The sequence below is a fragment of the Lagenorhynchus albirostris genome, chromosome 9 (assembly GCF_949774975.1).
Source record: "Lagenorhynchus albirostris chromosome 9, mLagAlb1.1, whole genome shotgun sequence".
NCBI lineage: Eukaryota > Metazoa > Chordata > Mammalia > Artiodactyla > Delphinidae > Lagenorhynchus > Lagenorhynchus albirostris.
The window spans coordinates 55,211,020-55,222,372 of record NC_083103.1 but is presented as its reverse complement, the minus strand read 5'-3'; the positions used below and the strand labels follow the sequence as shown (position 1 = coordinate 55,222,372).

The following is an 11,353-nucleotide window of genomic DNA, read 5'->3' as shown; positions in this document are numbered from 1 at the left end:
GGCTTCACCCTCATGACTTAATCACCTCCCAAATGCCCCATCTCCTAACATCATCACATTGATGGTTAGGTTTCAACATGAATTTTGGGGGGACACAAACATTCAGATCATAGCAGCCAGATACAAAGCAATTCTTTCCAGTCACAGAAAAAGAATTTAGGAGTGAGAAAGACATGGAGTTTAAGCTTGGTTCTGCCAATTACCAGCTGTGTGGCTTTCTGCCATTCACTGAACTTCTCTGAGCCTCGGTTCCCTCACCTGTACAGTAAGTCTAATTGCTTGGAAGAATTGATACAAGAGTCTGTGTTCAGTGCCGGTGTTCAACACATGATCATTTTCCTTTCATTTTCCTCCTTTTCTTGGCACAGGTGACCCCTCTGCTGGGAGGAAACCCCCGCAGGCTTCTCTCAACTAATCTCTCCCCGCTTCAAGACCCAGCTTATGTGCCACTGCTTCCATGAAGCATTTCCAGGCCCCTCAAACTGAAAAGCTAACTTCCTTTTGTAATGGCTTCTTCTTGTGTTATGTTATTGCCTTTTCTTTTTCTTTCTTTTGCTTTTTTATACTTTTTCATGTTCACTGCAACTAGTGACATAATACAAACATGTATTAAGAAAAACATTTCTTAATCAATAATTTCCCCTCTTCATTTCTATCCCGTCCTACTGAATAACCAATGGTAACATCCACTGTGTATCATTCTACACTTTTCTGAGTACACACTCAGATAAATAGATATAAATTTATATGAGGAGGTTTATGTTTGTCTTTACTGAATTTCTGTAGTAAACACTGCTCTGGTATTTATTTTTAATTGCTTAATAAATCATGGATGAGTGAACAGATGTAGATCTACCTCACTCTTTTAAATAGCTGCATAGAATTCCACGGCATGGACAAACCATGGTTTATTCAACCATATGTCTACATTTCTAATTTTTGCCACCACAAACAAAACAGTAATACACATATTTGTTCATATATCCTTTCAGAGAAGTGCTTTTAGTTCTGTTCGATAGATTCTCAAAAGTGGAAATACTGGGTCAAATGATATCTGTATTTTTTTTTAAATGTTAGTAGCTATGGCCGTATTGCTTTCCAAACAAGATCACAGCAGTTCACATCCAATCAGTGAAGTCTGAGTTCTTTTCTTACATCCTTACCCACTCTGGCACATTGTTATTCCTCTAAATATTTGCCAAAATGATGGATGAAAAATAGTACAACGTTGCTCCCTTTGATTGCATTTTCTCAACCCCTAGTAATTTTCAGTTATTTTATTTTTCATTTCTAGAAGATCTATTTGGCTTTTTTCAAATCTGCCTGGTCATTTTTTTAATATAAATTTATTTATTTATTTTTGGCTGCATTGGGCCTTTGTTGCTGTGTGCAGGCTTTCTCTAGTTGCGGTGAGCAAGTGCTACTCTTTGTTGCAGTGTGCGGGCTTCTCATTGTGGTGGCTTCCCTTGTTGCAGAGCATGGACTCTAGGCACGCGGGCTCAGTAGTTGTGGCTCGCGGGCTCTACAGCGCAGGCTCAGTAGTTGTGGCGCACGGGCTTAGTTGCTCCGCGGCATGTGGGATCTTCCCGGACCAGGGCTCAAACCCGTGTCCCCTGCATTGGCAGGCAGATTCTTAACCACTGCACCACCAGGGAAGTCTGCCTGGTCATTTCTGATCATATCTTCTTGGTCTTCACTCAGGTTTTAAATACACCCTTCTCTATAGTTATTTAAGCACAGTAAACACTTATTTTATATTCTATACTCAGTAATCTCAGTATTTGAGGTGCTTGTGGATCTATTGACTCTTGCTCACTGTACCTTGTGTCCTTTTGTGGTGACTTTTGATTCTGAGCTTGCATTTGTTGGACTGCTATCTGTGTGAATTCTTTGAGGCTTGGTTTGACTGTGCACTTACCTCCAGGAAAGGTTTTCATTTTGTCAGACATCTGGGGCATTACCAATCCAGGTCCGTTTTAAATTAAGTTCCTTGTTGTTGTTGCTCTTGTTGATCATGAAAAAAATGAATATTTGGACCCTGGATCTATTTGAGCTCTAGCCTATTGCCAGAATTTTTCAGGGGAGACTTTTCTCTACCCAGAACCGAGGAATGAGATAGATGTTTCCACAGCATTCACATTTGAGTGGTGGGTTTTTAATAATTTACCCTTTTATAGTCTCTGATCTGACATCCAACCCTGTGAGTGGCCCAGACTTTGTCTCCTACTCCCTCTCCCCTGAAAATAAAAGTTGTAGGTTACTCAGGGCTGGAGATAATCCCAGGGGAGTCCATGGAGTTGGTGTTCAAACATCTCAGAGAACCTCAGAGAAGTTCCTTGACTTTCTTGAGAGCTCAGACATATAGACATACATATATTCAATATTTTCAATATTTTGAGATGCTTTTTAGTAGGAGGATTTCCAGTAACATGGACTTCCAGCATATTTTCATATGCTCATTTACTCTTTTATTAAAGTTATTTGTGTTCATATCTTTGTAACAGACATGTCTTGCACACTCGTGTCCGCAGCCCCTAACCCCTAGCTAAGGTCAGTATCAGTAACTCTTGGGTGAACATGAAATGGAGTGACAACCCACATGGGGAGGAAGAAAAGATTGGAAAGTTATCCACGGCTGGATGGGCTGATGTTGGAAGGGTGTTGTCATAGAGTCGGGGGAATGGGCACAGACATTCACTGAGCCCCATTCTTCCTAGGCCAGTAAATGCATCATTCTAGTTTTTCCCAAATTTCCAAGATGATACGATGCTTGTTAAATATGCAGGTTCCCAGGCCCTTTCTTGGTAATTTGGTTTCAGTACTCTGGAATGATGTTCAACAAGCATTCTGAGAGAGTCTTAGCAACAGGGAAGTTTGGGAAACACGATAGATTTTTTTCCTCTTAATTCTCACAACAACCCAGAAAGTAAGTATTTGCATGTATTTTACAAAGAGGAAATTTGGGCTCTTTTGAGAGGGGAAGTGACGGATGATCACACAGCTGGTAAACGACAGGTCTAGCGTTCCATTCCCAGTTGTCACACTCCAAAGCTCTATTTTTTTTCACCAGATATTGTCTGGTTATTATTGTTATTATTTTTTCCAAGTTTCTGTACCATTAGTTTATGACCAAAAGTCATATTTTAAAAAGTTGTGTTAAAAAACACATAAGATGAAATTTATATCTTAACCATTTTTAAGGGTATAGTTTAGTAGTGTTAAATATTTTTACATTGCTGTGAAACAGATCTCCAGAACTTTTTCATCTTGCAAAACTGGAACTCTCTACCCATTAAACAATTCCCCTTCTCCCTCTCCCCCCAGCCCCTGGTAACCACTCTTCTACTTCCTGTTTCTATTAATTTGACTACTTTAGGTACCTCATATAAGTGGAATCATGCAGTGTTTGTCTTTTTGTTACTGGCTTATTTCACTTAATGTCCTCAAGATTCATCCATGCTGTAGCATGTGACAGGATTTCCTTCCTCTTTAAGGCCGAATAGCATTCCATTGTACATATATCCCGCTTTTGCTTATGCATCATTCATCCATTGATGGAGATTCCACCTCTTGGCTACTGTGAATAATGCTGCTATGAAATGGGTGTGCAAATATGTCTTGGAGGTCCTGCTTTTAATTTTCTTCATATATAACCAGAAGTAGATTTGCTGGATCATATAATAGTTCTACCTGTAGTTTTTTTTTTTTTTTTTTTGAGGAACTGCCATGATTAGACTGGGGTTATGGGTCTTGGGGAGGAAGATCACAGAGGCAAAGTGCCATTTTCATCACATCATATCAAGGATACATACTATCATCATGATTTATGACTTCTGATGTTGGTCTTGATCACCTGGCTGAAGTTGTGTTTGTCATTTTCCCCACTGTACGGTTACTCTTCTTCCCCTCCTCTTTCCATACTGTCCTCTTTGGAAGGTCATTATGCAGGCCCATACTACCGAAGAGTAATGCCCCCCTTCATAAGGATTATGTTTTAACAAGCAAAATAACTCACACAACAGGGACCTAGCTCTTCTCATCACTGGTCATGCTCTGTACTTTCAGCAGCTGATCTGAGGTGAATAACTGGCCGCCCTATCTCCTGGAAGCTCACTCTTCTTACCTGTAAAATGGGTGTCGCTCATCCTTTACCCCTAGGACTGTAGTGAGTGGAGACAGTCTCAAGGTCGTCAATGTAAGTTCCCTCTGCCTCCCCCATTTGGCTGTCCCGCAACACCAGGCAACAGAGGGACAGTGACTAGCCTAAGGTTTCACCGCAAGGCCTCCAACTCCAGCCCAATCAGGGTTCTAACCACACCCTGGGTACAGATTCCCCCCACCCCGGGGCGGGAGCGAGGAGCACTTCCGCCAGCCACAAGTACCGCGCACGTGGCGGGCTGTGCGGGACCGGCGAGCGGCAGCCTGGCTGCGCAGCGCCAGCGCCTGCGGGGCCGGGATGATGAGCCTGACCTCGGAGCCCGATTCCCGGCCGTTGCGCCGGGCCGTGACCCCCGCGGGCCGGCGGACGGTGAGTGCGAAGCCCGGGGTGGACGAGAAGACCCTGCTGGCTCCGGCCCCGCGCCTCTCCCTTCTTTCACTCCTTCCAGGGCCCCCCCGTCCTTCCCTCCCCGCGGGTCTGAATTCCCCTGCTTCCGGCGCGCCCGTCTTGGCCTGCGGCTGGGCGCTCTCTTTTCACCTGGTCAGTTCCTAACGCTTTGATCTCTCCTTCCGCGTCACAGCCTCGATTCCGGTTCCGGCTCAGTCCAGTCTCTCCTCTATGCCCTCTTTCCTGCTTGGCTGCCTTTGTCTCCTCCTTCTTCTCTTTGCGTCTCGTCTCTCAGTCCCCTGGCTTGCCCCAGTCCACTGCTCTTCCTCTGGCCCTCCTCTTCCCCTGCCCCTCCCCTCCTGCCGGTGGGAGTAGACCCAACTGAGGGCTGGCCAGAGTATCATTCATTCCCTCACCCACCCTCTCTAGCCTGTCCCTGACCTCTGGCTGGGTCCTGAGTCCTCCTGCTTGCCCGTTCCCTCCCAGGGCTTGGGTGGGGGGCCCGGGGGGTGGGGGGAGGATCAAGAAAAAGCCCAGAGCACTCAAGGATCAGAACATTTAACCTCTCCCCGGCTACGTGCCATCCTGAAGACTTGCAGGAAGGGAAAGCAGATCCGGCAGTGGGGCGACTGTGGCTCTTTTCAATAGGATGACGATAACCTCATTGTTCCTGGCTAGTGACAATGTCACCTGCTCAGAGGCAGGGGCCGCTCAAGGTACCCAATAAATGTCTGAATTAATTACCGGGCAAAGGAGGAAGCCAGCACCGTGCATGATGCCAAGTAGGGCAAGATTGGCCTTTATCAGAATACCAGGCGCTCCTGTAAGTCAGTGCTGAGGGTAAGTGCAGTTCAATTCAGCAGACACTTATGGAGCATCCCTGGTGTGCTGAGCACCGTAGTAGGTACTGGTAACATAAAGATGAATCTGGGATAGTCCTCCCTTAGGATCCTCCCAATCTAGTGTGGGATACAGATGAAGGAAAAGAATTACAAGAGACGTAACTACCATGACAAGGGGAAGTACATGGCCCTCTGAAATCACAAGGAGACAACCTATCCAGAAAATTCCCGGAGGAATTACCTTGAAGGATGAGTGGGCTGACTGAAGGGACTGGGGGTGTTAAATGAGTGAAGTCCTGGGGGCAGTGGGGCCCAGCCTGCTCTGAATGGGTTGGTGTTGGGGAGCAGTAGTTGGCTCTGGTAGTTGATTGCCAGGGTTGCAAAGGACCTTGTAAACCTTGTTAAGGAGTCTCGAGTTAACCTGTAAAGAAATGTGGGATCACTGAAGTGTTTAATGCAGGTGGTGACCAGATTGGATTTCCGCTTCAGAGAAACTGCTTTGGTTTCAGAATAGAGACTGGATTGGGGGAGGATATTCGAGGGTGCTGGGAGCCATGGAACTGACCACACATTTAGAATGGCCAGGACTTGGTGACTGATTACCTGTGTGTGGGGAGGTTGAGGACAGGAGCAGAGTGCAAGATTAGAGTCTAGGTTTCTGGCTCAGACGACCGAGATAGGGTACAGTGGGAAAAGGTCAAAGTTGTGGTGTGGGGAGAGATCTTGGGCTTGGGAGACATATGAATGGGGGTGTCCCTCCACTGACTAGACTAAGTGTGACCTAAGGAAATGTATGAATGTTTGGTGGGATGAGAGCTGGGCCTGATTCATCCCTGTGTCCTCGTGGCCAGCAGTAGCCTGGTACCCAGCAGAGGCTACTAAAGACCACATTTCCCCGTCCTGTGCACACAGGGCCTGGGTCAGGCTTGCCCACTCAGGAATGCTCCAGCAGGGTGACTGGTAGAACAGGTGGGGAAGAGGGGCCATGAGGAAGGGCAGGTGGTCTGGAAGAGGGATGGAAAAGAAGTCTTTATCTGCTCGAAACACACACAGTAGTATTTATGGATGAGGTAGGAGGTCTGGGATTTCCAAAGAGATTTGGAGTTTTTAGAAAACATGGAGGGAAAAGGGACATAATTAGGAATCTTGGGAACAGGGCCCAGGTCTTGGCTGATAAAGAAATGGGGCTGTGAATATCAGGGCAGGGGACTATTTTGTGTAGCATCTGGAAATGAGCTTCAGAAACAACTTTGAAGTGATTGGATTCATTAAACTTTCAAAGCTGGAGAGTCTTAGAGTTCTCTTCATCGATTTTGCCTCACTATTTGATAGATGACTAAACTTAGGCCCAGAGAAGGAAGTGCGATGCCCTAGGAACATAGCTAATTACTCGCAGTGGTGTGACTGGATGTTGGGAGGGTGGGGGTAGGGCATCCACACTGTCCTGAAGTCAGACTGATACGGATTTGATCCCGGCTCCAACTTCCTCACCTCCTAGCTGTGTGACCCCTCTTTCTGAGCTTTCCTCGCCTGTAATGTGGGGACGTTAAGAGCTCTCAGTGGTACAGGAGTGATGAGAGTCCATCATCGATCCATTCAGGGGTTAAAGTCTGCAAATTCACATTTAACTGCCTGCTTTACAGAGCCACCTTAGGGTTAACTAAACAGCCTTGCCAAGGAGCCTTGAGGTTTATGGGAAGAAGAGGGCGTCACAGGTTCTGGGCTTATTTTTCTCAGGGCTGTATTGTTTGGCTGCTGTCAGACTGCAACCTCTTTTCTCCCTTCTCCATTCCAGCTAGCAGAACTGTCCCTTGATAGGAGCTGTTGCCATGGCAACTCAGTTCTCCCCAGCAGTTTGGCTGCCTTGAGTTCTCTTAATTCCAGTACTTTAATCTTAGAGGTAGAGCCCACAGACAAGCTGAAAAGGAAGTCACACCTAAATCTGACTGAAGGACATTCCTGAGTCCTGTCCCTATCCCTGGCCCTGTAATGACCTGTAGTGGAGTCTCCAGTTTGGAAATCCAGCCTTCCCCCTAATACTGTAGATCTTTTCCACAGCAGCAGCCATCACATCCCCTAGGAAACCTTCCCTGACAACCTCCAACACACATCTACAAAAAGAGCCAATCCCTTCTACCTTTGAGTCTTCCCCATCAGCACCTACACATTTAAGCCATCTGTTTCCCTTTCTCCCCTATGAGCTCCTCAAGGGCAGGGACCTTGTCCTGTCCATCTGCTTCAGAGGAGGCTTGGGTGGAATAGGTCCTCCCTACAGTCTGTTGGATGAATAGAGATTGAAGAGTGGAGGTGTTTGAAGGTTGAAAATCAATTTATGTAATGACTAAGTGGTAAATCAGACCTGAGTTCAAATCCTGACATTATCGCTTAGTAGCTGGTTGGTCTTAAGCAACTTGAACTTCACCTCCTTAAGCCTTAGTTTCTTCATCTGGAAAATGGGGATTTAATACATTCATCATAGGATTACTATGAGGGTTGAGTTGCAGAGTGTATGTAAAGCACTTTGCACAGTTACTAGACTGTGAGGGGAGGTTCTGTGTCCTGCTTGTTCCTCACTGTGTCCCAGCTACCTGGCACAAAATAGGCACATACGTGTTTTATTGAATGAGTGAGTGAATTTTAAAAGATGGAAGTTGTTCAGGAAGCTGGGTTTGTAAGGATAACAACCGGTGTATCACCTCATGTGTAATAATTGCTATAGAGTATTATGGTATTTTTGTTAGGTCTGTGTGGCAGCATTCCCCAGATGCAGCCCGACCCTCAGTCTCTTTCCAGGTCCCTCTCTGCACTCGCCTGTGGGCATTTCCAGGCAGATATCACATGGGTCTCACCCACGTCCTTAGTGCTCAGCCCAAGGTCTGATCTAGAGAAGAGGCCTCTAAAAATTCTGATGAACAGATAAATCTAACTTACATTTGCACCATACTTTACCATTTATGGGGCAGTTTTACGCCTGTTGTATTTGGTGTTACCAACCTTGTCACCACCAAGGATAGTCTTGTTATTTAATCCCATGGGCCCATATTTTGAAAAAATACTCATCAAACAAATTACATTTGTTAATCAAAGTCATGCCAACTGCTAATCAGAACTTCTGCTCTATATGAAATAAGAATTTTTATCCCCACTTCCAGCACGGATGTGGACATGCAGTAAGTACCAAAGAAATGATTCCTGAATGAATACATGTGTGATTTCTTTAGCCTTTCTGAAAGGTTGAAAATGTTTTGCCCCCCCCAACCTCCCCCCACCCACTTTTTTTTTTTTTTTACTGTATCTTATATCTAAGCATCCCTGTCAGGAACTCTTGACTTCACAATAGCTCCATAACCTCATTATATTTTATTTATTTATTTTTTGGCTGTGCCACATGGCATGTGGGATCTTAGTTCCCCAACCAGGGATTGAACCGGTGTCCCCTGTGGTGGAAGCGCAGAGTCCTAACCACTGGACCGTCAGGGAAGTCCCCATATCCTCACTTTATAAACAAGGAAACTGAGGCCTAAGGAGGGAAAAAGCCTTGCCACAGGCCACACGCTTTAGAGGTATTGTCCGTGTGACTTGCTTCCACTACTATTCTGTGACCTAAATGAGAAAATGCAAATGCTTGAATGGGTATTCTTGTATCAAACTAAAATATTTTTCTTCCTTAAAATGCCTACTCTCTGTAGCTGTACAGCATAAATATAACCCCCTTCAGTAAGATGGACATTCCAATAAGCTGAAGCCAATCATTATGGCTCCCCTAAATTCTATAGGGTATTGTTCTTTGGATGAGAATAAATCATGAGCTCCCTGGAGATGGCGCTGTGGGTTCACTCTGCCTCTTGTGCCCCCAGGAATCTCCTGTAGTGGAGCTGAACGTTGGGGGTGAGTTCTATACCACCACCTTGGGCACCCTGAGAAAACTCCCAGGCTCAAAGCTGGGAGAGATGTTCTCCAGCTCCGCCAAGGCCTGCCTGGATGCGGAGGGACGCTTCTTCATCGATCGCTGCGGCACCTATTTTGGACCCATCCTGGAATATCTGCGCAGTGGGCAGCTGCCCACACAGCACATCCCCGAGGTGTACCGTGAGGCTCAGTTCTACGAAATCAAGCCTTTAATCAAACTCTTGGAGGACATGCCACAGATCTTTGGTGAGCAGGTAGCTCGGAAGCAGTTTTTGCTGCAGGTGCCAGGCTACAGTGAGAACCTGGAGCTTATGGTGCGCCTGGCGCGTGCTGAGGCCGTGGCGGCGCGCTGCTCTAGAGTTCTGGTGTGCCTGGTACAAAACGAAAAGGATGATGCAAACTGCGCGGACGCCCTGCGCTCCCTGGAGGCGGACAAGAGGTCAGTGGTCAAATTCGGGCCTTGGAAGGCAGCCCTGGATATCAGGGACCTCCTGGACTGCATGAACATGGACATTAAGGCCCAAGGGTACCAGGTACACTATTCACACAACAGTCCATTACCGGCCAAGGTCTCCGACTACTTCTATACCTTCAGCTTCAGCTGGTGGTGATCCCCAGGGGTGGGGGCTGTTTGTTACGAGCTCTGGTGGGACTTACGAAATTAAAGGTTGCCTTCCAAAGCCATCTTCCTTTAATTTTAAAAACAAATAGACATCAAAAACTTCCAAGGTGGTCTACTTGTCTTGCCCCCAAATATGTGTTTCCCCTTTGAGGACTTTCCACTCATTGCAACTGACTCCACTGTACTTGCCTAGAGAGGTGCAGCTGTTTCCTCTTTAAAGCCTCATGTACCTGCCAGACCCTTCCCTTGAAGTCCAATAGCAAGGCAGAGGTGAACTGGAATGTTTCAACAATGCTTTGGCTGGAGATGCGGGATGACAACAGGAAAATAATAGGATGTCATGAGTCTAGACAGACCTAAAAATGTAATCTACCCAGCCTCAGCTTGTGGTCCAATCTTCTAGCCCTGGTGTGTGCCTTCATGAGGAAGATGCCAAGTTAGTATACCTGGAGTAGACGGCGCTCAGATCTCCTCTCCCGGATGCTGTGGGTATTGGCTGCTAAAGCCTCACAGCTGTCCTCTTATCTAGAGCAGTAGTTCTCAAAGTGTGGTCCCTAGACCGGCAGCATCCCCAATACCTGGGAACTTGTTAGAAATACAAATTCTCTAGTCCCTACCTCAGACCAACTTGAATCAGAAACAGGGAGTTGGCCCAGCAGTCTGTTTTAAGAAGTCCTCCAGGTAATTCTGATGCACTTTAATTTTGAGATCTGATCAAGAACAGAATTGCTATCTCGCTTGTGTGGAGGTACAGCAGACTGATCCCTCACCTCAAGGAGGTGCAGTTCCTATTCTAGAGCTCCTCGTGGGATCAGGCTGAAGTCAGTCTTCACTGAACACCACATTCTTGCTTAGTGGTCTTCCTCTGCTTTACCCTGCTTCCCTCCCTCCCCCTCACCTGAGAACACATCCTCAATAAACCACTTAAACAAGAGACTCTCTCAGGTTCTGCTTCTCAACCAAACACATTAAGTAACTCTAAAGAGGACACATTCATCCTTCTCCAAGTTCAGGTCTGGGATAGATGGCCCCCGTTCCCCACCTAGTAGGATTACCAGCCATCCTGGGTTCCCTGGGACTGAAGGTCAGGTTTAACTGTGAAGCTTTAAGGAATTAACACTGAATCAGAGAATTTCAAATTTAAACATAAAATCGCTCAGAACATAGTTATTTTCAGTGAGCGTTTTAATTCAGTAACTGCATCTGCTTGTATTTCTTATTTTCAAAGCTTGTTCTATATTTTCTTTTTCTTTTTCTTTTTTTGGTATTTAATATGGTTGACAATTTAAAGTGGAAAAATCCTGAATATCTATTTGAACTTAACATCATGAGTCAATTCAACGTTACTCATCAAGAGCCTGAAAAAAGTTCATACCCTTTGATCAGTAATTACACTTCTGAGATTTGATTCCAAGGAGATACCCTGCTCCATAA

At 45.8% G+C, this 11,353-nt stretch overlaps 1 protein-coding gene across 1 annotated transcript; it reads left to right on the top strand.

Moving 5' to 3' along the window:
- The first annotated feature begins 4,396 nt into the window (after window positions 1-4,396).
- KCTD14 (potassium channel tetramerization domain containing 14) lies at window positions 4,397-11,004 on the top strand. The gene is made up of 2 exons (XM_060160116.1): window positions 4,397-4,528; window positions 9,246-11,004. Exons 1-2 carry the CDS (start codon window positions 4,457-4,459, stop codon window positions 9,906-9,908), a joined length of 735 nt encoding a protein of 244 aa, XP_060016099.1. The 5' UTR covers window positions 4,397-4,456; the 3' UTR covers window positions 9,909-11,004.
- Window positions 11,005-11,353: the final 349 nt, after the last annotated feature.